Genomic DNA, 27,716 nt, shown 5'->3' with positions numbered 1-27,716 from the left:
CACTGCCAGGCACACCTAGGTCACCATGCTGGCACAGTCAAGGAAAGAATTAGAACATCAGACAAAGTTTTTATTGCTGCCTATGCTTTTCTTTCCTTGTGATATACATATCCCCCCTTCTTTTAAGTGCAGGGACAGGAGGTAAAGGAAATTTTCTATAATGGGATCACAGACAAGAATTATCACCTAAACGCATGCATTTTACCTCTTCTCCATTTCATCTCCATTTCCACTTCTCCAAAATGAGAGAAAAATCATTTTAACTACAGCTAAGCTTTAAAAAAGACGGTGGATTCCCGGTACTATTTGTGATCTACTTCAAGTGCTTGATGTACCATTTATAATGTATGGTAAGCATTAGTCTTTAATAAACATAAGTTTAAGGCAATACATTGTTTTTCCAAATACAATTTGCTGTTTTTTCTTTTCTTACTGTAAATATGTTACCTACCTCTGAACCATACAATGGGATACCCAAAACTGGTCCTGTAATCTAGATGCGGCTTTAAAAGTTTTTGATATGTGGGTATGACTATTTTAGCATCATATATGTGTATTCTTCTTTTATACGCCCCAAAATTTTGGCAATTGGCATGGAGAGTGGTGCCGCTAAGGTTATTGTTAACCAATGTTTCCATGTCCATCTTTGTATTTTCCCAGCTGTATTCTTTTTTATTTTGAAGGGTAAATTGTATTCCCCTGGCTTAGATTCACATGCTTACATTTATAATCAATGGATTTTATTTCCAAAAGTTACACTGTTGATTCTTCACAATTCTATTTTCAGAAAATGTATGACTTGGAAATAATATACAGAAATTGGGAAATAAGTTAACTAACGTTAAATAACGTTTTTGTTGATGTGACAATGAACCTAAAAAAAACTATAAACCAATGGACAATATCAATCTAAAAACCCAGATCAGATTATTAAGGACAACAGTAACTAATTTTAGAAAAAGTGTTTCTATTTTAACAGTGAGTAAGCTGGATAGTATTTAAAAACAAATATGCAACACATTCCTTATGATCTAACAGAACCTCTAATATATCTCATATTATTGTGTGCTACCATACACTATGGTTCCTGTGCTGAGTCCTGTACTGATCATGATCATCACTGATCATTGTAGCATCTGAAACTTCTTTAAATTTTGAGTGCTGGAACTTGCCAATCCAAGAAAAAAATTAGGGTGCAGTACTGCAACAGGGTGCTGGAAGGTGTACGTACAATAAAGTAGTATAATAACTATTTATTCCTAAAGAGCTGACATTTGGATATCTTAAGAAACCTGAACTTTTTTAATATTTCTAGTCAACTGGTCAACGAGTTAGCATTGTGATGTCTCTATTCAATTCTCCCTACCTTATTACTGGTCTTATGTACCTTACTAGTCCACCAAAACAGCTGGCCACCACTTCCTACTCAACAAATGGACATTTTCTATTGTTACAATCATTGTACAGTTATTGTTACATCCTCATATGTTCTGAACTTTGGAACAATGTTAACAGGTTGTTGTTAAAACATTTATTCTGATTTCTGGTGTAATTTTTATTTTTTTGCAAAGCAAGAAGTTGGGCTTTGGCCAAAAGATAATTGTGTTACGTTTACCTATCCATATATGAATTAATTACTAGCAATTAAAGATACTTTTAGCAAAAACTATAAGTAGTATTGGATGGAGGATGAATTCTTTAAAAGCATGCAAAATGTCTGGGAAGAAGAAGAATTGAAGCCACCTCTTCTGTTTAAAAGATCTGAGGAGCAGGTGCTGGTCTACATTCATCTCTGGTCTCTAATCCTTTCCTCCCATTCACTAAAAGTCCTAAGTAGATCAGCCTCCGGGGTCTGAAACTTCCTCCACCTGGGTCATGATGGTTTTTCCATTTACCTGTGGTGGTTTTCCCCACTAACTTTAATGGAACTGATGCAAAGATATTGAAATAAAACAGGGAATCTGATCTTAGCAGAACTTTCCATTAGTTTTAGGAGACTCAAAGGTAGGTCTAAAATACACTTAGCATCTAAAACAAATGAGAATTCCCAATCAATTTGTGATCCATATATAGATTAAATATTGAACAAGAAATCAAGTTTTGTGTCCATTTGTCTTACCCTGACCACCAATATTGTAAATCTGTGGAAGGAATGTGCATGGAGGGTGTAAGGTGTCCCAACTAAGGTCCCATAGTTCACCAAACCTTATGAGCAGTTCAGGCTTGATATTACTATTAAACTACTAAAAAACTATTCAGTAATGGAAATAAGTCACCACACTCTGGGCTGCAGCAACTTTTCTTATTTACTGAGAAGTATCAAAGGTCATCTTTGAAGTGTTTTTTAGAGCATTTCAATAATGCTGCTATTTATCCCGAAATGTGGTGATTCATTTCCTTTTCTGGCTGATTTACCGGAGTGCAGCCAGGAGGAGCGGCACCCAGGGATTTCACAGCAGAGTCTGTGATTAGCCACTCACCATGAAAGATATAACTACAAAAAAAACATAAAGGCTTGTTGTGAACTATGTTCTTAATATGACATTTTCTCCCCATCATAAACCCTATGACATTGAAACCTAAATTTCCAAAAATACTACAGTGCGCTATAACTGCTGGTCCATAATTCTTCATTTAAACTTTCTTAGTTGGAGCCATGCCTTCATGGCCATGCAACTTTAAAGAACAGATACAACCTATATTTAAAATTGCATAGAGATGTTTTAGAAGCATTGGTCATAATGTTTTAATTATGTGGTTATATTGTTAGGCTGCTTATGGACTTTAATCCAACCAGGGACTGTTGGCCAAGGGAGTGAAAGAAACCTTTGTGTTTTGGATTTGTACTGATGATGATGACCTATTTCAAGAACAAACTAACACATTTTACCATGAAAGGTTCATTTAAGCTCACCCAACCTTACCTATCTAGACATATGTTGTTCTTGATACCCTAAAAAGCCCCAAAAAAGCTTGGAGATTATTATTATATATAGGTGGTGTTCAACAGACACCACCTATTGATTTCTCTGTCTAAAGAACATTTTATTGCATTTCTGCAATAAGTTAGTAAATGACATATACATTTAAGCATAAAGCTTAATAGTGCAAGTTAACACATGGTATATGATATGTAACACATTGCTCAAAAGCAGCAAAATAAACGCAGAAGACTTGCTTTAGGTCAGTAAGCATATTACTTCTACCCCAACAGTTTTAAATGTGAATGACGTTCTGGTGGCACACAATTTGTGATAGAAGTGCCGCTTGTTTCTATTACATGAAAAGTCCATCCAGCTACAACTCTATCTCCAAATTAGTCCTTTGATTTAGAAATATTGCTGCTGCATATCTTTAACCTGTTAAAACAGACTTACTACAAGCTAAAACAAGGTACAACGTAGAGAAAACATTCATCATTTCTTTTGAGGGAACTGATTATGGAATTTTATGCATAGCTATTTGTATATTTTAAAGTAATACCGTAACTTATTATCTTACATATCAAGAATAAAGACTTAAATACATAAATAATTAAAAGCATGTGTTATATTCTAGCATAATGCATACATCAATTATATGCACAGTTCATACAGAGGATATTGTAGATGTGATTATTGTTGAGATATGTTTATAATTTCTTATAAATCATTTATTCGGTCAGTGCATGTCTTGATACCTTTATTATCGCCAGATCTCCCCATTTCTCTAAATTGCCACAACAGCTGCAGATTTGCCTGCCTACCAAGAGATGGAGAAATCTGAGGAAGACCAGAAACATATCTCTTGGCCAGCCTTGCAGAAACTAATCTATGAAGAATAAATCACATTTTGCACGTTACAAAAGCCAATTTTTAAAGTTGTTATTGAACGTATAAATCATAAATAAGGCCCTGTTTATACAAATGTTTGTACAATTCAGCTGACGATATCTTATTATTACTGGTATAACAAGTTCTCTTACACTGACATCAGCTCTAGACATTTCTGTATACAGGTGAGGGGAGGCTGTTTCTAAAGCCTGAAAGTTTTTATTGATAGCTGGAGGCAAATGTCACATTAGAAATGTTCAAATGCTTTTTGTTGTTGTCTGCAGGATTTAAATATATATATATAAAATATATATTTTTTGCTTGGCATAGTGTAAGTTATTTTTTTTTTTTTGCTGTATTTGACATGGGGAATACATTTGTGAAGTCAGAAATGGAAAAGGATCTGGGGGTTCTGGTAGATCATAGACTTAATACCAGCATGCAATATCTAAAGCTAGGAAAGTACTTTCTTGTAATAAAAGAGGAATAGACTGCAGAGATGGAGACATAATCCTGCCCCTGTACAAAGCATTGGTCAGACCACATCTGGAATATGCAGTCCAGTTTTGGTCACCAGTTCACAAAAAGGACATTGTGGAATTGGAGAGAGTGCAGAGAAGGGCAACTAAACTAATAAAAGGAATGGAGGAGCTCAGCTATGAGGAGAGATTAGCTGAACTGAATCTATTCTCCCTTGAGAAGAGACGTATAAAGGGGGGATATGATCACCCTGTATAAATATATAAATGGTCCATATAGAGAACTCTCTTCCTGATTATTCATTTTGAGATCTTTACAAAGAACAAGAGGGCACCTTTTGTATCTGGAGGAAAAAAAGTTTAAGCTCCGGATAAGGAAGGGATTCTTCACTGTAAGGTCTGTGAAAATGTGGAATTGGCTCCCCCAGGAAGTAGTTTCAGCAACTACTATAGATTGCTTTAAGAAAAAGTTGAATGATTTCTAGAAGTACAGAATATAACTGGGGATTAAAACTTTAGCATAGTATAGATAAGGTAGAATGTTGATCCAGGGAACACCCAGTTGCCTCATGGAATCAGGAATTAATGTTTTTCCCCTGATGGAGCAAATTCTACCAGGGTTTTTTTTTGGCCTTACCCTTGATCAACTATGTCCATAGAGCTTTTATCTGGGATATGTTTATTTCCCTAGTGGTTTGCAACTTGACTAACTCCTGGAGATGATGACCCCCAAAACACAAAGCATGGAAAATCTCTACAGTATGATGGGTGTTAAGCTTTTGCCAATCCAAGAAAAATATTAGCTGACACTCCAAAGATAAAGACAAGAAAATTTACTGTAGTTCCATGAAGACCAATTATTTTGAGAAACAGATTACCTACCTTTTCAAAGCAGTATTCTTCAGGAACGAGTTTTCAGTGTTTCCAAAACATTGAGGGATTTTTTTGGAAATTAAATTTTCTTGTCCTATTTTGGAGTGTTGACTATTATTTTTCTTGGATTGACAAAAGCATAACACTCATTAGAGTGTTAGAGTGTTGACAAAAGCATAACACTCATCTTTGAAGTGCCAGCTATTATTTTTCTAGCAATGAAAGATCAAAAAAAGCCTAACTCTCTGCCATTCCTTTCAAACCAAAAAAAAAAGTGGTAGAGATATGCAAAAGCAAAGTTGATAAGAAGAGTCGGACTTACCTTCCTCCTCACAAAGGAAACCTGGTGACCCTCCCATTGTTGTGCCCCCTACACATCCTCCTTACCCGTGTCACAGGGACCCTTCTGAATGTGGATGGCAGGAGGGGAGTTCAACTGTCTTGCCCGTCTGTTCTCCGCTTTCAGATGACAAAGGTTCCTGTAGGTCCTCCCGTCACTTCCACACACCGGTTCACTGGTCTTACAGACACAGACTCCTATTCTCCTCCTGGCTACACCTACTGCTCCAACCCCAGGTAGGACACACTCCAGGCCCTCTCCGCATGGAGCTCCACCACGGTGCCCACATGACTCCCCCTCACCTGCCCCACATACTGGACAGCACCCACAGGAGTCTCTTACTTCCCCCGCCTGGCAAGGTGATTGGGGACGTGGGCACCTGGATAGCTCACAAACTCTGGGACAGTTGGAGGTCTGGCGTCGTGAAATTCGAGGTAGGGCAACGGTTGAAAGAGAGAAAAATAATAAAGGCAGCAGGGTCCATAGAGGAGACATTTTTGAATATATTCGGGACCTAATGTTGAAACTTCACTTGGTAAATCCTGTAGATATCTACCAAATACCCTGATCTTGAGCCCTGTGGATAAACTTGTCCTCTTTCCCCAGCAGCCTCTAAATACAACAAACTCTAGAAAGCAAACTCCACAAAGCACTAAACAGACCCAAATTTCATATTCTATACTCTAGTAGCACTTCAAATCATCACTGGTGTAAGTGCTCAGATGCCCTTATCAATTAGTAAAAATGACTGTCCTCAAAGAGTTCTGGACTAAATTTCGACAATTGTTATTCTACTCCTACTACTCCACCAGTGCATACATATGAATCTGAAGCCTCTATGATATACCAAAGTATTCAAGACAAATTCCTTAAAACATCAGCACCTTTTGCAACCAGAACTAAAAACTCAACATATCAATGTTTCCATTTTTGAAAAGTAAATTCTCTAATTCCCTTCTCTCCTCCACTGCCTCCTTCTCCCTCCCTTCTACAAAGCAAGCTGCAAAGACCGGTCATTCGTGAAAGTATGAGCCAGAGTCGAGTCCCCTCAGGATATGGAATTCAGCAGCACATCCAGCTCTGTGCTCTCTTCTAAAAACCAGAGCTAGGAGTTTAGCTGGAGATTCTTTTGCTCAGCCCCCTCATTAGGTGGTGTCTGATCACCAAGTTCCACCTCAATGCAGACCCAGCCTCTAAATTCTTCCATCGTCACCTTGTCATGTTCAAGTTTTACTGAGGAAAAACTACATGACATATGGAAAAAAGGAAAAGGAAAGAAAGAATATCTGAGGTCCTATTTATAATCCTTATACTGGTACTATATAGAACTTTTATTAAAAAACTAAGTTTAGTGTAGTACAGGTGATTGAAGAAACAAATCTATTTATGGGTTGCAATAGGTGTAGAGGTCTAACAACCAAACGTTATTACTTAAATAAATTGACTATTTGTATTAACCCCCTAAGGCAGACTTTTACAATCTTCTTAACATTGAGGACCCCTTTAGATAACTTTTAGGTCGAAGGGAACCCCTGACATGAATAACAATATCCACAGATCAAAATGTCACGGTTACTGATAGCAAAATAATCATTGGTGTTAGTGGTGACCTGAGACACACAAATTGCTCATGGCTCAAGAAACTGCTAGAAACCATTGGAAGAACCCTGGTTGGAAAACGGTGTAACAAAATGGTGTAAAAAGTTGCCAAATGATTTTTAATGAGATTATCTATTCCTAACACTTTTATGCAAAACGGCCCCTAATAGATTTCCCAATGTGTTCCAAAAACGTTTTTCTCCAGTCTGTTGAAATGGTCTTCTTCAGTTCTATTCACTTCTACCAGCAGAATTATAGAAGATGTCAGATTGTAACGATAGAGCACACCAAGTGGGAATGCCCTTGGTTAATTCTTTCTGAAAGCAAGTGACACAAAATTAGTAGCCAAATAAAAGGAGCAGCCCTTCTTTCCACAAGCCTGCCTGTTGCCATTTTAGGAATTGTCTCTTAATTAATGGAAAGCTACCCTTATGGTACATCTTCTGAATGCTGCACACTTTATAATTCTTCTTTATTAGAAAACCCATAATGTGCCCTTAATTTTGATGGAGCTGAATAAAGTGTATGAAGTACAGGTAGTCCCCAGGTTAAGGACATCCAACATACGGACGACTCCTAGATACGAACAGGGCTTCCCTACTTGCTTGTGTGCAGGATGGAGGCTTGATAGGGGGAGGGGGTTTACATAACTTGCAGAAGAAATCTTTTGCTAAACACAGCTGAGGTTGTGGGTGATCTTAGGGGGTGAGCTCTTTCTGCAGCCTCTTGTAACTCTTAAAACTCTGCGGTTGTTTCTTTTTGCATATCAAAGCACAGCTTGCTCCAGATGATTGAATGTCCTTATTTAATGTCTGGGCTCCATAAAGTTTTTTTTGGTTTGTTTGTGATTAACTCACAGTGAGGATTTTATACAGTAACTAACACTATGCTGCTTAATATTATGTTGAGACAAACATCTGTCCTAATTGCATTTAATAAAATAATGTACATGTTCCGACTTACATACAAATTCCACTTAAGAACAAGCCTACAGTCCCTTTCTCATATATAACCCGGGGACTACCTGTATACCCGATCGAAGATATAAGAGCATATCTTCAGATATATTTAAATTCTTTTCTGCCTTTGATGCTCTAATTTGTCAATAATGGTATTTATTACTGTTTATGATATGTAGAAGATTAGTCAAGATAATCAGATGGACTCATCCTATTGGAAGGATTTTAGCAAACTTTATTAGGAAAGCTAATGGTAAAATAATTGAACATTTTGGTTCAGTTGGGTAAAAAAAGCCACCTCTTTCATTAATGAGAAACACATTATAGCTTATTTAAACAAATTCAACATATAAGGTCTTGATTCCCCATTATTTATATTGGTCAGAGTACAGATACAGCCTGATCTTATAGATCCATGGGGTTCAAACTGCATCTTAAAAGTGAAGAATAATTCCGTTATGTTTTGGAACTTTGATGAAGACAAGCAACAGTCTTTTTTATTTAATAAAGGGAATACAGGGAGAGTTTTGGTTGCTTTGAGCTCATTTTACTATAAGGTATTCCACTTGTTTTCGCCCAGTAAGCCCTACTCAATGGAAGCCATGCAATGGGCCTGATTTATTGAAAGAGGATACACTTTCATTAGTGAACCTGGGTCATCCAGCAAACCTAGAAAGAAATTCTTAAAAGTCATTTGCTATTTGTTATCAAAAATTTTCAATCCTGGACTAGATCTATTCCAGGTTTTCTGGATCACCCAGCTTCACTTATGGAAGTGTATCTTCTCCAGCCTTGGAGATCAGGCCCAATGTCTCTTCTCATCCTGATAGCATAGGACAAAGGAAGAATAAACATGCTGATACAACTGCTTGAAGACACTTTAACTACATTTTCTACTTCTCCATCCAGTATCCTTGTTTCAGTTTCAGGTCTCTGTACAAAAGCACTTTGTGCCAGGACTTCCTGTTCTCACAATGGTGGTTATTTACACAATTATAAATGATTTGATGTATATAATGATGAGATAGATACTAATAGATGTAATGAATAATGTAATGAATGTACTGAATTCCATTTCTATGATCCTACTTCTAAGAACTGTTTCATTTTGCGCTCACCAGTCCCGTCTCTGTCTTGCTTGCAGCAAAAACCCTTCAGGCTAGAAAAAAAATCCAGATTAAGATTTAAATAGTTTAGTACATTCCTTGCCAAATAACTACATTTATCCAAAAAATGTCGTTTGCAGAGCAGGTGATAAGAAGGGTAAGCCTGGGGCAGGGTAGAAACTATTTCTGTGTATTAGTTATTCCTATTACACAGCTTTGCTTCAGTCCTGTTGAAAATATGTCATGAGGTTTTACCATTAGAGAGAGGAGTTCTAAGGCTTCTCTAGTAGTGGTCATAAAATGTCTGTTTTAAGTTATAGAGGTCTTGGCTGAATCTAGACAGAAATCTGAGATGTATTTTTGCCCGGACACTATGAGCCAAAAAGGCTGCATATGACCAAGGATGGAGGGGTGCCTGGTGCCATGGCTTAGGTCAATGTCCTTGGATGAAAGTGCCTGCAGATCAGAGGTCTCTGCTGTGCGCTTCATGTTACATGGGGAAGGTTGTGGGAACGTTGAGTTCAATATTCATGTAAGTATAAATATTCTTCACAAAGAGTCAGTTATTACAATCAATCTATATTTCTTCCTCTACAATCTATAATGAATGCTGCAGCCTGACTCATCCATCTTTCCCACCGCTCCTCTTCTGCTGCCTCTCTTTGTATTTCTCTTTACTGGCTTCCATTTCACCTTAGAATCAAATTTCAGCTCCTGTACTTTGCCTTCAAATCCCTCCACAGTTCTTGTCCCACTTACCTTTCTGGCCTGGTAAAAAATACTCCCGTAGCTGCTCTCTTCACTCCTCCAATAACCTACTAATGACTTCATCACTCATAACCTCATCACACACATGGCTCCAAGACTTCTCTAGAGCTGCCCCAACTCTCTGGCATTCCTCGTATTCAGTCTTCCTCGTCCTATTCGGCTCATTTAAAAGAGCTCTTTAAACCTATATTTTCAAACTTGCCTACCCATCTTCTCTCTCCTAAAACCTCACTACTTACCCACCATTCCATACCCTGCTCCTATTGTGTGATACTTCCCCCAACTCCTAGATTGTAAGCTTTTCATCGCAGGGTCCTCTCCTCCTGTGTCACTTTCTGTATTTGTCTGTCATTTGCAACTCCTATTAATTGTACAGCACTGCGTAGTATGTTGGCGCTATATATATATATATATATATATAAACTGTTTATTATTATTATTATTATTATTAATAAAAATAATAATAATAATAATAATATTAATAATAACAATAATTGCAGTCAAACTATTTGTTAAGTAATAGTAAAGAATTTTTAAGAAATCTATTCTAGGTTTGATGGATCACCCATGTTCTCCAATGATAGTCAATCTCTGGTCTTGGAGAACTTGAATTAAATAATTAAATTTGAATTTTACCGTACGTTCATACTCAGATAGCCTTGAGAAAAAAAGAATTATTACCTTACGGTAAGATTCTTTTCCCTTGCTTGTTGAGAAACACATCTTGCTTGATTGAAGATTAGCCATATACAAGTTGTGTAGGTAACAACATATCTAATGTTCAATCAACAACAGTGTCTATTAATGAATGTTAGAGAAGATAGAACTGTAACATTTTTATCTCATTATTGAGAGACTCAGCTGTTATTTGAAGATCAGTTATATTCAAGTGGGTTATGCTGCCATTTACACTACTTGAATATATCTTGAATTACCAGTTGTGTCACCCGATGAACAAAATATTGTAGTGGATTATGAAATACAGACTACAAGGAACTTTACGTAGTCTGCCACATCCAGTTGCCATCATTTTGAAACAAATACTTAGTTCAGATAAATCATCGTCCTCTTTTTCCTCTTGCATATTGCACAATTCTACTAGGCCCCATGCAGAAAAGGGGGAAATCATTTAGATTTTACATCCCTGATAAAAATGTCCCCTATGGCTAGGTTGGACCCTTAAAAAATCCTTTACGGTAGACAGTGAAGGCAGATGTTTCACTGGTATGTGATGTCTAAGCGATTAACCCCCTCTTTGCTAGAAAGGTAAGCTTCATATAAGTGCGTTTTTAAACTATGATAAGTTAAAGGATTGCACCTTGTATCGGTGACTTTTATCTTTTTTTTTCATTTTCATGTTTTCACCTGTGTTTGATGACACATACAAATATATGTGAACATATTCTACCAGGGCTGTTCATTTATGTTTCATGGAAATATAACCTAGCTCTCTTGTGCTTCCTTCATGGGCATGTACTATCAGGAGTTGAGTTATACTATTTTCTCCCCTAGGCCAGCTAGTTTGTGCTGCCCCCCTCCTCCAGCCAAACTTTGTACACCCCCTTATATCTCCCTCTCCATCACATGACCTCTGCCCATCCAGGTGCCTTCAAGTTGAAAACTGGCTGCCTCTTCCATGGTACATTGACCAGTGGGAACAAGGTGAGAGTCACATGAGGTTTCTGGTAGATGATGTCCTCTGCAGCTACTGCCAAACCTCTTCAGACAATACAGAGAAGAAGGGAGCTGCATGGTAGGCACAAGATCCCCAGATAAGTCAGACAGGGCATAAAGACAGCTAGAAATGATGAAGGACTCGGCAGGGGCTAAAATGTCACCCCTAGTGGCCATGGCGTCATGGTGAGTTTACAGGAAATCTGTCCATGTGTACTATACACCAGTGGTTGACAACCTTTTCAGGCTAAGGGACCACTTCAAGTGTGTCACTTGAAGGGGAAGAAACTTCTACCATAGTAATGTCATGATGCCAGAACCTGCTGCCCATATCCAGAGACACAACCCGCCCACTGCCCTGAGCCTGTGATCCATACGGGGGACATGGTCGGACCACCAAAATTTTCTTGTGGTTGGCGACTGCTGCTATACACCATAAGCTTAAAAAAGTAGGGAAAATTAAACAAGTTGCACACTACATTTTATTTATTTAAATGTATTTATTCAAATACAATTTATTTCAATTTTAATAATCATAAAATGACCCAAGTTTTTACAGGTTACAAATTGATGGTTAATCTGTGGTGCATTTACGTTGGAAGGAGGACTGTCGGTCAGGTCAAAGACTTTTTTGGGAATTTTCTGGCTGCTGACCGAGCTAATGGGACTTCCAGTAATGATGATTTGCTTGGCCCTAACTACACTTGTGATTTACCTTTTGACACTGTATCTGGGTGTCTGTCTTGACCTTTAGCTTGACTTCAACTTTCCCTTGCTTAATTCTTTTGTTCATATTTGTAGGTTCATTCTTGGTGGACATTTTCAGCATTTAGGTTGCGAACACTTCCTTAGTTTAGTTTTTAGCCTTTCTGTTTAATATTTGGTGCACTTGGTATTTGTGTCCTGTTGCATGACTCGATTTCGCCCAAGCTTTATCGCACAGATGGCCCTGCCGTTAACTGTGGAATACTTTATTATACATAGGAGCTCTATTGACTGCAAGGTGCCCAGGTCCTGTGGCTTTGGAACAAGACCACACCATTATCCCTCCACCACCATGTATTACTGTTGGTATAAAATCTCCACTTTGGTCTCTGCTATCTAAAGATCATTGTTCCAAAAAGTTTGTAGTTTGTACAGATGTAACTTTGCAAACCTAAACCAAGATTCATTTATAAAGAGAGAAAATGATTTCTCTTGGCATTCCTTCTAAATAAGCCATTGTTAAGTTTTTTCTAATTGTACTGATAAACTATAACATTTAACATGCTGAGGTCTGTAGACTCTTAGAAAAATACAAAATAGTATTTGAAGGTACCTTCTAGTAGGACATAACTTGTCGTAAAGTTGTGCTATTATAGAATTATTTTCACAGAAATTTGTGATAGAAGAATGGAAATGCCAGATCTGCAAATGTCCAATGTTTTTAAAGAAAGAAAATTCCATGGTCTGTTATACAGAAAGAACTTCATGAAACTTTGCTGGTTTGTGCTCCTCAACTCCTCAACTCACTGAGCTTCTGTACCTGTTAGCAATGAGAACTCTATGGAGATCTTCCAGCTAGCTCGGTGTTACATTTTCTCTTTTCTCTTGGAACTCATATGAATTGGTTTGTCCTTTTCAGTTCTCTTGGAGTAAATTATTGTTATGGTGTTTCAATAAATCAGATCTGAACTGATGGATCTGATAATAAAATATTCATGGTAATTGTGCTACTGGTAGCATTCCAAAGGTGAACATTACTTTCTCAGAAAATATTAATATGAATTTGCAGAGCACAGAGTTCATGCTCACTAAATAAAGTTCATAATCTGATTTCTTTCCTCTTTTAGAAAAGTCAATAAACTTTCATTATGTTTTTGGAATACGGGATGAAACTGAAGTGACTTGAATTGTAAAAGAGAACATACAAACTCAATGCAAATTTTGACCAAGATTTAAACATAACAATTAACCATTTGATCAATAGGTTAATAAATAGAAATCACACCCTGCTGGTGGTGTAGATTTTTATATTAGACATCACACTTTATACAAGCAGAGGCATGTGTACACACAGCAGGCAGCTGAGGATACTTCTGGAAGCTGCGGGCTAACTGGAATAGTGAAAAAAAATCAGAACTAGGTTGCATAAATTAATATGAAGACCGAATCTGTGTCACTAGGCTAAATCTCAGATAAAAGATGCACTATGCAGTTGTAAGAAAATTAGGTTCCTTGTGGCTCCTGTGGGTATTTGCTGGCCATTGGCCCCCGAGGTTGTTATAGGAAGAACTCTTTTGCCCTGCACAGGCATACAATTCTAAGACACACGTCTGTGCCATCTTTAGGAATACACAGGCACTCCAGCTCTGGTAAGCTCCAATAATGCTTCCAAGTATAAAAAGAAAATGCCTCCAGAATCCTTCCTGATATTTTGTGGTGCTTCAATATTTTTGGAAATTTATAACGCTATCCTGATCTTAACTCCAGTCTTTATTCTGTACTGAATTCCACTTATTGTCGGTCTACCTTTATCATTTCTTGCATTACGACGCTGCCTGAACACCATAAGCCTTGGCCACTGACCTATAGTTCTTCCTCCATAACTTGCTTATGGGCTACATTCCTGCTGCCATATTTTTTTTTATAAAGTGCCTGCAGATCAGCTGTTGCCAGAACCAGAATCTTTTTCTATAGTCCTTACTTCATAAATGCATAAAGGTTCCACATCAGTTTCTCAACCAGGGTTACGTGGAATACCAGATTTCCTCCAGAAGTTGTTTTTGGGGGGTTTTTTTGAGAAATGTTTACCTCTCAGGTCAGTTTACTGACACTAATGATCTTTATGACTATATGTAAGGGTGACATTCTATCTAATGACCTTCAATGTAAGAGGTATTTTTCTCACCGACCACCACAGTAATATACTGGTGGATATAGTAATTATAGCAGGAGTTCCTTAAGACCTGAAAGTTATTTGAGTGTTTCCTCCATGTTAAAAGTTTCAGAAATACTGGTCCATATTAACCCAAATCAATAAAAGCAATGGGAAATATAGAATTCTATTGTCACCAGAAAGGGGCCGAAAACTCTAAAAGGGAGACCTGTTTTAATAACAACTGCCTAGGAGGGTAATAGTCCCCTTACTTTGAAGAGTTGCATATATGAGATAAGAAGTAATGGCCCTCTTCTCCTGAAAAAAAAGGGGTTTCACTTCAACGTACCTGCTCACATACTTTATCATTTTTTTTAGATGCCATTGGTGAAAAACTATCGGCTTTGTGCTGATGATTTCAGATGTTGGGCTTTATTGTTGAGCTTGTCTCCTAATACCTGCTTGATGCTAAACCCTGTAGAAGAATTAACACAGGAAAGAACTGAATTGCTGCACCAGGTTGGTATCATTAGTCTGGACCTTAGTTAAATTGGAGGTCCCCTTACAGTGCCCATAACCACCTTTGCAAATCAACTTACCCCAATATACTTACCTCATTGCAGCATCTACGTGAAGAAGACATCACTGTCCTTCCAGGTAGAGTCCTAGAAAACACAAAGCACAAATCTCATGGGAAGGTGCTTTTATGTCTGACTGGAGTGTATTCTTAAAATATTTCATCTTCTTTGTGCTCCAAAGCACTCAATCTGAAATTGAGTGCTTTGGAGGTATTGGGGTATTGGGGTAAGTTAAGTATAACCTTAACTTTTTCCCTTTGCGGGTTCATTTTCATCATTACATAATGAGTTATTTGGGGAGAGGGAGGAGGTGCATTCATTTTTCATTACATTTTCAAATAAACCACCAAAAAACAAACAGAGCAAAAAGGATCTGGCAGATTACCAAACATATGTAAAAATTTGCCAAATTTTAATAAGATGAATGTCAGATTTTGAGCAGCAAGAGACAGAACAGCCAAACTAAATATTTCTCAAGGGCAAGAGGTCATTTGTAATGTACATGTAGAGAAGAATTTGTGCACTGGTACAAGAATAATAGTTTTATCTACAGACTATTTGTAAAAGCAAAAAAAAAGAAAAGATAAATAAAAATTGGATTACATTCTTCGAGCTAAGTCTGGATGCTAGTATTACTTTTAGCACTTGTTTCTTTGCCACTCTGTGTAATAGATGTTACCAAGGCATTTTATACACAGCATTTAAGAATTTTTTACAAATTACACTTTTTAGGAAACTTTTATGTGAATGTATCTATGTAATTATACACTGGCTTTTACCAACAAATAATTCTGCATTTGGCTAACTGTCATGTATGGCGTTTGGTTTCATCACTGGACATGCTCCTTACCCTTGGATGCTCCTCACCTGCAATTTTGCACTGGTCTGCCTGATACCTATGTATAGCTATGTATTTAGCTCCATCCCTGGTCTTGCTCAAGCTCCTGAACCTTGGACAATCCACTGGGATGACTGATACCCATGTATGACTTTTGGCTCCATCACTGGGCTTGCTTATGCTCCTAAACCTTGGATACTCCAATGTGCTGACAGATATGGCTACACCACTGGACTTCCTCAAGCTTTTAAACCTTGAATACTCCATGTATGACCTTCTCCGGACTTCTTACTCTTGGGCACTCTGCTGGTACCCACGTGTGGCTTTTGGCTCTGACAATGGATCTGCCTTGATGTTTACTTCTGCTTTTCCTTTTCCAAGTTGAGCATTAAGGTACCTGGTCTTTTATCAGTCCTTCCCTCCTTAGATGCCATCCTTTGCACACTTTAGTTTCGGGAGAAACAAGAGCTGGCCTCCTAAAGGCTAAGCAGGGGGTCAAGTATAGGTGCAGTGTAAGGTATTAGATTAAGTAACTGCTGCCAATAAAACAGAGGGGTATTTATGTCCAATAGCACCCATGTATTTCATCATTGAGTGTACTTTCCCTCCCCCTCCTTGGATTGATCCTCCAGCCCATGCAAGAATAGTTCTCATAAAATATGCCAAGTTCATTTGGAGTACTGATTTCAGCCATATCAATAGTGGCTTGGTCAAACCCTCTGCCATAAATGCAAAAGCCCATACTGGGCCAAGACATCAAGAATAGTAGCAGAACATGTTACTGACTATTATCTAAATGAAACCTTTGCTACCGACCAGTAATGAAGGCTTTTTGTGTCTCCATTTAGAATGAGGTCTGACCAACAATGTATTGGGGGGTCATTGGACACTGGGAGAATTTCTACTGACCGCCAAATAATAATTGTTATACAGCAAAATCTTGGGTGAAGGGACTTGAAATGTTGCTAAAGAGCCCTTTTTATTCTTGTTACAACCTAGTTACAACCCTATTCACATTATATTACATTACTTGCATATTTCATCTCATATATTTGCAAAAAGGGTCAAATTGGCTGCACTTTTTTCATATGGTACAAAATTAAGGTAAATCATATAATATTCTAAAATTGGAACTTTTTTAGCTTAAATTATGCGTTAAATGTTATATTGGGTGTATTTAAACAACTGGATCATCCTGGCAACAGTAATCATGCCAAAACATTTGATTCTGGGACATGAAGATTAATTATAACTCAGCAAATGATGTCACATCCTTAATTTCAGGTCCTGTGAACACAAATACAGAAAATAACTTTCAAATGTAAGCCTTCCACTTTGGCGTTCGCTGCTAAGAACAGCAGATAAACTGTGTAATATTTGGATTTTCATGTTATTAATGGCTTTGCCATCTCTTGAGTATTAATGCATTTTGATTTACTTGGGTCCCATTACAGTAAGGAATTATTAACTGCATTTGTGCTAATGATGTCATTAGCCACGGTTGACATCAAATGGATAATACCAGGCTATGGGCAATGACATTTATAGGGGCAATGAATTATAGAATGGGTTAGACCAGGAATTTTTTTAGGCTGGATATAAGAGAAAATTTGTCCTTGGTCATAGGTGAAATAAAAAGCAAAAATAAATGAGTTTGGTATGTATACCGAAGTAAAGCTGGCCTTTGGGCCAAAATCTACAACCTGAAAATATAAAAGTATATAGAAACCCTAATTGGATAACATCAAGTTTGCTCAAGCACTGCGTATGCTCAAACTCTACATGCACTCACTCCAATGCTGTAGCCCTAGATTGACTTCCCGATGGTGACCAATTTGTCATCTCCATCAAAAGCACATGTGATAGGGTGACAATGCAGAACAGTAAATGGAGAAGAGTTGTCACTCCATAACAGGAAGGCAAGAACTAAGTATTACTTTGATAAAAGCTGCAGGTTTTAATAAACATATTGAAAATGACTTATTAGATCACATAGCTTTGTTGAACAACAGGCCGATAAAAAAGGCACAAAATAATTCAGCTTTATAATAATATAATATACCATGATAATTCACCATTAAATGTATTTTATTGCAACCACTTCATGTACCTGAATTTGACTTGATAAGTTTCTTCCACCTTTCATTTTTGGAGATTTGTGGATCACAATTTTATTCTTCTCAAGGTTGCTCAGATTCTTACACGTACCTATTTTCCCTGCTTCCAAGGCAACATCTTTAAGAAGTGACTGTTCATTGTTATCACTCTTCTGTGTTTTAATAAGTATGATATGACTGTGGACAAATTTTGTTTTCTTCTCTTTTTATGTTTTACACAAAGCTGATATCGTTCTGCTTTAGGTTTCTATCATACCAGCTTCAAAGGGGATGTCCAGTCTAATGAAAGTCCAACTTTAGCCAACAGTTGGAGCCTGTTAGGTTTCCATTACTGCCTTTGAGGAGAATTCCCCTTACCCAAAGATACCTGTTATTAGACCGAAAGTAGAATTGCCAAAAATATGTTCTTAAGTCACAAAGGACATGGACTGGTGGGACCTAAAAAGGGTCAAAATCACAGAAAGAACACTACACGTTGGTGCAACTGATTTTAGATTTAAATAAATTCCTCTCCCCAAGACTCTTTATCCAAAGAAAGATACTGCTTTTTATATTTTATTTTATATTTGGATGTGCATAATAATAAACTCAAAAGCTAGTAAGTCAAACACCATCTATCCAGCTAGATAATACAGTACATATATAGTCTACTCCCCTTGGTGCCCATACTTACCATTCCACTGCTCCAGGTACTGTTCTCCCACAATGCCACTCTGAGAGCCTAAAAAAACCTAATGCCACATTGCAGAGTACAAGAATTGGCTTTCCAAAAAAAGAGTTTTTGCCTAAAATATTGCAGAAGATACTGGTGGTGCGTGGTGGAGTACTTTTTAGTAACTGGAGCACGTAGGTAAATGAACATAGGGGTACCTACTAAAAAGATGGGGTAAAGGTTTTGGCCTTGATATTATGTACCCATTTTGAAATTGAACAATAGGGTGCAGGTGAATATTATAAATCTATGAGTAAAAGCATGTTTCAGCAATGGCATCTCTTGCAAATACATTTGTTGAGGCCAAATGGCAGGCATAAACACCACCAACTAACATAGCAACATACTCAATAAAATTAACTTAATTAAATCATTAAATGTATTTGTATATGCAACTGGTATAAGAACTAGAATTTGGCTTGGTATTGACCTTGTAGAATTTCCAGTACACTGGAAGTTATATTAAGAGAAGAAGCAGAACTAGAAGACAATAATGCACATTGTAAGCAAATAAATTGACAATGAAAATGCTAACGGGGAAGAGAAAAGTGTGCCAAGGTCATCAGTTTCTTTATTGTGCAGTCAGAGATTTGGCTAGGGTGGTGACCAGGCTGTATTGCTTAACTGCAATAGAGAAAAGTCAGGTCACCATGCATAGCTGCTTTGTATGCATTTTAATGTTTGAGTTAGCAGTTTGCCTGAAGGGGGAGTCTGTGTGACTCATTCTTTCCATGTGACAGCACTAATGCTAAAGGATTGGCTGATTTGGTACTCAGGGGCGGGGACAATACTAAGCCGTATGTGAGCCCCCAACTAGAATCTTCTCCTTGCACATGATTAAGCACTGTGGGAAGGGGAGGTTGTTAGAGTAAAGAAGGTTTTAAGAAACCACAGGAGCAGAGAATAAAACTGACCCTGTTATTTTGCACCACATAAATAAGGACACTGAGTTTTGTAACAGTCTAACATTTTAATACCAAATTCACATGTAACACGCTTTATTTTCTGTAACATAAGTACTCAGACCTGAAAACAGAACTTCAAATAGCATAGCAAGAAAACATCACAATATGCACAAAACACTCCATAATACGTAAACAAAATAAAAGTAACCAGTCAATGTAACATTGTCAACTCTTTATGAATATTACAATAAAACTGCACAAATATAGGAGCAGTGCTTTAACAAATGGCCCCTCTTTATTATTGCTCATGATAGGAATCCTTGATAGAATGAATGAATCTTTCATATGATATGAATGATATGATATCAAGCTTTGATAGAAAGCCAGAATGATGCCAGGTAATCAGCTGCAGGTCACATGGGATGTGCTAAGAATGTTTTGTGTTTGGTTAGTAAAGCTGTGTGTGCAGGCCATCTGTGGCTACCAAAACAGACCTGTAGGGTTCTTATCTACCACATCCTTATACTTAGCCTAAAATAATTATTGTCAGGTATTAATGAGTGTTAAAAAAATGTAAAAAATGCAAAAATATGGGTTTATAATCATTTAACACAACACATTCAATAGTCTTATATGTCTATGTCCCCCACCATTCACTGTGGCTCGATTCACCAACCATTACATCTCAGTCACTACTGTGTCCATTGGGGAACCCAGCACACCCAGACGTGAGCCAGATTTACAAACGGTGAAGAGATGAATGGGAGGTGGGACCAAGTAGTATAAACCCTTATCATTTGCAGGTGGTAGTTTAGTAGCTTTAGGAGAAGGCACCTAAAGGTGCATAGCGATTCCTGAAGCATCCTCAAAGACCTTACCACTACTTCTAAACTCCAGGATATTCTGTTCTGGTAGGCCTTATGGTAGCACTGATGTTTGCAGCTTCAGCCGGCCCTTAATATATTCCTATTAGTCCTAACTATGGTAGGATGGCTCATGGGTTAAAACGAAAATGCAAAGGTAGCTACCTTTTTTTAGCTAGCAAGTTTTAGCACTACCTAGAAGTATTGGAGTGCTAGAACCTAGGACTCAGTTTATATTGTATTTTATACCTGACAGCAGTAATGGGGATTGCTCATCATAATGGCCTAACTAGTTGTAGATGACATTTTATACCTGGCATCTGTAAAGGAGATTTGCCCATCAGAAGGCCCCAGGACTCAGCTGTACATTGAATTAGGTAGCTACCTGGAGTAGCCACAGGGTTCCTTAGTCAGTGGTCCTTAGTAAGCATGCACAAGGATGCCCATGCGCTTGCTCACTAAGAGCCATTTCATACTTGCAGATGACCAGTGTTCTACTGAAGGCTCAATTGCCAAAGGGAGTCTCAACTTGAGTGAATTGGAACTATTTTGTGCACACAACTTTAGGTGCAGTAAATGGTGACGTGCTTCCTGGGTGCGACAAGTTGCTTCTGGCTACGTGGTTGGTTTTCCTTCTCTGGAGAAAGAATCGCATTGCAACTGCAAGGGCTAAACATGCAAATATGCATTACCTGTGGTTTGCCACTCCTGGACATAACAGTTTGCTATGTGCTTGGAAATGGCAAACCATATAGTTTTCCACTGTAAGTGTGAAGGCAGCCTAAGAACTTGTCAAACACTAATATGGAGCATATTTTTGGAGCATAAAGGCACTTTTAGGGTTTTCCACAGATCCATATCATAGAGGCACTTTAATTCTTTTTCACAGTGAAGTGCTTGGCTGAATCTAAAAAAGCAATTTCAGCCAATGGTTGCAAAAAAAAAAAAAAATACTGTAACATAGCATCTATATAGCAAGCTGTATCCAATGGCATTGTGCTTTTACTCACATCAACTAGGGTTCCATATTTTCTATATTTGCATACAACAGAGTGAAGATTCTACTGTAGATGCAACGTGATTTTTTTATTACATATTATTGCTATGTGAAGACATCCCCTAGTTTCTAAACATGGCTCCAGGGGATGCTGAAACTTTGACCCCATGCCATGCAGAAGCAGCTGCACTTCCTATTATTCCACCAGTTATTGCTATCATTTCCATGTGAAATCTGTGCAATGATTCACCTTGATATACTCTAACCACTCCCATTATGTCTGCTTACACCACCAAGTATATTCAGCCAAATACCAACCACGTAAACCTTGAAAGGTGTGATTGTCTAGGGGAAACTGTGGCTTTGTCTGTTGGCAAAGACGTACCTAAAAGGCAATAACAAAAGGTGTTTGACTGAAGCCAAGTAGCAGATGTTGAACTGCCTTTATCAAGTCAAGTGCCATCTGAAACCTGTTTCACCCTCAAGGGGGGAATGCTTCTTTGTCCAGTAGAAATATATTCCACATAAATAATGATAATCCAACTATGCCCCTGCAGCCATCTTCTTCCCATTTGGGACTACACATCAGATGTACGGATGTTCATGTCATCTAGCCTGAACGGAAATGTACTATCCGACTGTCGTTGTGGTTCAGACCAATGTCTGGCTCGACCACCAACTTCATCCCTTGATCCAGCCCCCGACACTTCTCCTGACTGCTCAGGTTCACGTTTAGGTACCGGCGTCCAAGGCTGCCATGATGATTTCAAAGATGTAGATTTTCCCAGTGGACGCTTATCATCACAGTATGGTGAGGAGTGAAAAGAAGATTGTGAGGAGACAGTGGATCGGTTTAGGGACATAGTGCGTCCACAGGACTCCTAGAAATAAAAAAATAACTAGTTAGTGAGCTAAATAAGACCACCAACAATTTTTCGTTCATGAAGTTCTGACTACATATTTACAGAAATATGCACAAGATTTTCGTAATACTTTATATCAGACTATGTTTATCCACATGAAGGACTTTTCTGGAATGTTATGAACTTGTGTCTTCATGCTAAGCTTCATGGAGAAACCAACAGACTTTGGCCAAAGCACAGTTTTAGCCTCAACTTATTTGATTTGATACATTTATTTGTTCTTTAAAATTAAACTCCAGACAAACTTTATTTCTTTTGTTTTGTATAAAATGGAAAAGGGCTATGGCCCTGGTCAGGTTAATACTTTCTATGTATTGATGGGTTGATACGTCTTATGCCCAATTATCCAATGCCCCTGGCACAATAAGTAGGTCGAAATCAACAGAAATGGCACAATGACACCAGAAAAGCTAAAACTCCTTTCTGGTCCAACTTTTTATCTTAAAATGTGCTTATCGCTCTGCTACCGCAACAATATATTGTCACAATAAGACTGACCCATAGAGTTACATAATTTTGAACAAATTTTGGCCCTAAGGTGTGGTGAGTAATCCATCAGGTGGATCAACAGCATCCAGACCCAGGAGACCAGCACTGGTATATTTTAGGGCAGGTGATCTTTCAGGGCATTAGCCCCTGTACTAGAACAGGTAAAGGTGCAGAACGGCTAAGACATTTCCAACGTGGCCTCCAGCCTGCCAGACACCGCCGCCATGTTTGTTCAAAATGAATAAGCATTGGAGGGGTTTTGATAGAATGTCAGTGGGCAGTCCACCCACCATATTTGTTTAGATAGCCACCAGTGACACACTGCCTGTAGCGTCTGCCCTGTGGCCCTAGTTTACTGCTTTGTCATGCAAGTTCAGTATTAGGGTTCTTTGGGTACGCAGGGAATCTGATATTCCCTCAAACAGTCCCTGGTGGAGAATTATTTACTGCCACTGAAACACATAGATCTGGAAGATTCCCCACCAGGGAATGTTTGAGGGAATTGCTGATTCCCTGATTTATATATATAAGCCTTTAGGGTGCTATATCAAGTTCTGGTAGAAGGTTAGAACTAAAAACATTATTTTTATGCCTAGCGTGGCCAGGTAAAACAAGAGTTAAGTGCTAGTGACCCTTTATAGCTCAGTGACATACAGAGAAACTTTCTTGGGTCAAGGCCCAACACCAAAACTTGCCAGTGCCTTCTATACTGGCATCAAAAACATTCCTAATTCTCAATTTCTAGGACAACTAATCTTACATATTCATTAATAATAAGTAAATGAGTGGAGCCATTCAGAAATTGGCCGTAAGGTATATCAATCAAAGCCCCTTCTGTAGTGAGGACCTTTCAACTTGTGCCATCCATTTGACAGGCACAGGGTAACACGCCGTATGAATCTGCCTGGAAACTCAGACTTCGCATTGCACAATCTTGTTTTCCTGACTTAGGCAGTTTCTAATTTTAAAATCGTGTTGTGAAATCCCAGTAATAATTTAAGTGCTAATGTTGAAATACCTAATGAGCTATTCATTATACATATATGGGACATTACTCAAGAAATTTCAGAGCATTCTAAATATATCATTTTAAGAGATGTTTTAAATTAAAGGTCTGTATACCCATAGGGGAACGTCCGATCAGTGCAAGGAGTCATCCTCCTGGAACATTAAACTTTGCTAGCTTCAAAGGTGAAAAAATACCATTGTATAATAAATTATACATTTTCACAAATTGCCTAAAAAGAAAATGGTATAATATTATGTAATCATATGTTATTCTGGAAGAGATATTATCTCTACCTACCCGGTATCGCATTCTGTAGTTTTGAATGGCGTTGTTGATTGCCTTTATCCAGCTGTGCATCTCTTGCGGGCTGTCAGTCTGTAGGGGGGGAAATTGGAGATTATAAAGACGGATTTTCACAAGCAGGTAAGTCATCAGGAACAGATAGGTATACATTTATAGAAGCTTGCCTATATTTGAAGGCATGGTTGCCAAAAAATAAGTATGAAAGGGGTTGTCTCTGGTCTCCTTCCAAAAATGCTAAATCTGGCTTTATGTACATTGACCTTCAAAAATCAAGCAGCAAACTCAGGAATTCTCTGCCAAGCAACAAGCATTTTTGAAAGAAGTGATCAGTAACGATGATTACCATGTTCCAGGTGTACTTTACTATACAATTTTGCTCTGTTCTTCTTATTAAGGTGGGATAATTTATTTGCTATACTTTTATTTAGGATAGTTCAATATCACAGACCTTTCACAGGGCTGGGCTTAAATGTAGAAATAAAATGTTAGACCTGGGCCATGTTCCCATTTAAAACAATTAACATATGTGTGTTCCAAACATCTATGGACCTGTTGCCTTCAAGTTTATCTTTAATGAGACTCCATTGGGACTGCACTTGTACTTGCACTGTACTTCTTATATTCCAGATCAGAAAGTAGTGAAGTGAGGGGATTAGAGATAACTCCCAAGTGATCCATTTTTCCTTGATGAAGTAGGGAAGAGTTACATTTTCTATAATATTTTAATTTTTAGTTTTTCCCATACTTTCTGTCCCTCTGACATATGTACAAAAAGTGGGCAGGGTGGATGTGGTTGGGCATGGGTACCACTTCCGAATCTACTCAAAGTTTGCTTTTATTTTGGAGCCCATTTGAAAAATTAGTTACGACATGGGTAGTGCTAAAGATTTGACAGGGGCCATTGTACCCAAAATAAAAAAAAAATGCCATGTCATGGTCTCATCAGGCACCAATTGGTCCATAGTCCCTTGTAAAAAGGAGTTTCCCAGATTTGTCCAACATCAAATTTCCTGTAGCCTCATGAAGGTTTTAACTGAACCCCCAGACATTCACCAGGTTCATGGGTCCCTGTCTATGTTGCCTTACAGATGATCTGACATGAACCAAATCGAACCTATAACATTTCCCCCTGGTAAGTTTGAAATATGTGTTCCGGCATGGCATCTTTCCCACCACGTAATACGCCAACGCACTTTTCTGACAGTAGGTTGACTGTTCTAACAAATTAGAAACTAAGTTCTAAAAAGTAGCAATTTCATTCAAAAGTGCTCATCTGGCGTGGTTTGTACGTGAGAAGCACGCACAAGAAATGAAGTAGACATTTGTGAGTCAGCCAAGCCTGGTCTGATGTCATGGCCATCTCCAGAAAGGCCTGGCTGCCGCTATCTGTCACCGAGTTCTTTAGATGCTTCCAGAAATTAAAGTGTGAGAAACACGTTTCCATGTTAAATAAGTCATGTTTCCATTTTGAGGTTCTTTTTCTGAAGTTCCTCCAATATAAACATCCAATATTAGATCTGAGTCTCAATCACTGCTTTAAATTAAAGATTGACATTCAAGCAAGTCCTGCTTCCTGGCACCTATCATATATCTTTTATATGTTTTGTGTGTGTGCAGATCCTGGGCCAAATAATGGACCTAGCGGGTTATAAATATGGTAGTTGTCACTATGTATTTGGATCTTATTAACTCATTGAAGTGTTGTAAATGACATTCTCTAAAAAATAATGACATTCCATAAAATTTTCTATGATGGGGTAGTGATATAAACCTGATGGATGTTCATACCATTCCCCACTATATGTAAAAAAAAAAAAACATACAAATGTTTGAGCTTCAGAATGTCAGCACACCAATGATTGAGGAAAGAGGCTCCTCAGGGGTGGGGCTTATGTAAATGGCATTTGTTATATGAAAAGGGCAGCAGAATTTGCTGGAGTTATACAATTATTAACAATTTTGGATCATCTTGACCATCAGTATTATCTACCATTTGCCCTGACTTCAGACTGTCTTCACCATGAGTATTGGCTGCCGCTTGCCCAACCCTGGTACTTGTTCACTGGCCATCCCTGCACTGCCCCCATCTGATCCCTGCTAACCTCTGGTCGGGAGAGCCTGGGGGCCACAATCTGGTTATTTCCCCAGCAGCAAAGCAGTCTTGTGGCCACCAGGGTTGCTCCACTCCTTGCAGGTTGCTCCACACCTTTGGTAAATTCGTGCCACCTGCCAGGGGACATGGCCCTAACACATAGCAGGAACATAGCAGGGTGGATTGATTCGGGATTGGGATCTATACGGGGTCACAGTTGCTTACCAATGAATGTTTTTCCACCATTTTAATAACCAGGAACTGGCCTAGACTTGGCAATCTAGGCGGAACATTTTGGCTTCCATTGGACTTTATTTCAGCCAGCCCCATCCTAATCAGTGCCAGTCCATGTAATTATTTTATCTTAAGAAATCTTCCAATGCTGATAAGGCATTCCAGACTCTGTAGAGTGAGAATCAAAACAAATGGGTGCCTCTCGGCCCAAATACGGACGATTGTTTTTTTGTATGACTTGAGGCTAAGGTCTGTTATTGAGGTATGGATAGAAGACTCTGTCCATCTCTTTAGCCCCTTACCCCTCATTGTTGCTGTTGTCTACCGCCCCGCTGGCCCAGTATCACAATTTTTGGATAACTTTGCATCCTGGCTCCCACACATTCTTTCCCATGACCTGCCCACCCTCATCTTCGGTGACTTTAATGTTGCAGTGGATGAGCTCAAAGTTCCCTGCTCAGCCAAACTGCTCTCCATTACCTCCTCATTTGGACTCACTCAGAACATCAATGGCCCCACACACATAGCCGGACACACTCTAGACATGGTATTTTCTAAACTCTGCAACCTCAACCTGCAACCTGAAGCTGCAATCATGTTAAACCACTATCTTTCATTGGCTTTGGATAATGTTGCCCCTGCCATCTTCCACTACCCCCGCCCCGCCAATCCCCGACCCTTGCACAACAATCACACCGAACAGCTACAAAAGTCTGTTCGTGCAGCCGAGCGCAAGTGGAGGAAATCTGGCCTCAGCGCTGACTTCATGGACTACAAAGCCAAGCTTCAAAGCTTTAACACAGAGCTCACTGTCGTCAAGCAAAATTATTTCTCCGCAGTCATTTCCTCTCAAGCTTCCAACCCACGCAACCTCTTCTCAACAATTGACTACCTCCTAAACCCCACACCTGCTACTCCCACAACATGCTTCTCTGCCCAAGACATTGCCACCTACTTTAGAGATAAAATACACAAAATCAGACATAATGTCTCTGCTCACCGCACCACTCCAACCACACCCACCCCTTCCACCTGTAAATCATCACTGGCCTCCCTCAGCCCTGTTACTGTGGACGAAGTCTCTTTTCTTCTCTCAACATCTCCATCTACTACCTGTCAGCTTTTAAACATGCCATAATTCTCCCTTTCCTAAAGAAACCCTCACTGGACCCCTCCCTACCCTCCAACT

General features: G+C 38.6%; 2 protein-coding genes across 2 annotated transcripts in view; both read right to left on the bottom strand.

The window, feature by feature from the left end:
- Window positions 1–6,564, bottom strand: part of HTRA4 (HtrA serine peptidase 4) — a 28,206-nt gene extending 21,642 nt beyond the window's left edge. The window contains exon 1 of the mRNA XM_072399776.1: window positions 5,552–6,564. Within this exon, the coding sequence (XP_072255877.1) occupies window positions 5,552–5,999 (448 nt within the window). The 5' untranslated portion in view covers window positions 6,000–6,564. The remainder of the gene's footprint in view (window positions 1–5,551) is intronic.
- A 13,098-nt stretch (window positions 6,565–19,662) lies between these two features.
- PLEKHA2 (pleckstrin homology domain containing A2) overlaps window positions 19,663–27,716 on the bottom strand; it is a 57,160-nt gene continuing 49,106 nt past the window's right edge. Inside the window, exons 11-12 of the mRNA XM_072399775.1 lie at window positions 24,196–24,273; window positions 19,663–22,358 (exon numbers count right to left, since the gene is read on the bottom strand). Of these exons, the coding sequence (XP_072255876.1) occupies window positions 22,056–22,358; window positions 24,196–24,273 (381 nt within the window). The 3' untranslated portion in view covers window positions 19,663–22,055. The remainder of the gene's footprint in view (window positions 22,359–24,195; window positions 24,274–27,716) is intronic.

Source organism: Pyxicephalus adspersus, chromosome 2, assembly GCF_032062135.1.
Source record: "Pyxicephalus adspersus chromosome 2, UCB_Pads_2.0, whole genome shotgun sequence".
Taxonomy (NCBI): Eukaryota; Metazoa; Chordata; class Amphibia; order Anura; family Pyxicephalidae; genus Pyxicephalus; species Pyxicephalus adspersus.
The sequence above is the reverse complement of the archived record's forward strand: the minus strand, read 5'-3'. Positions and strand labels throughout refer to the sequence as shown.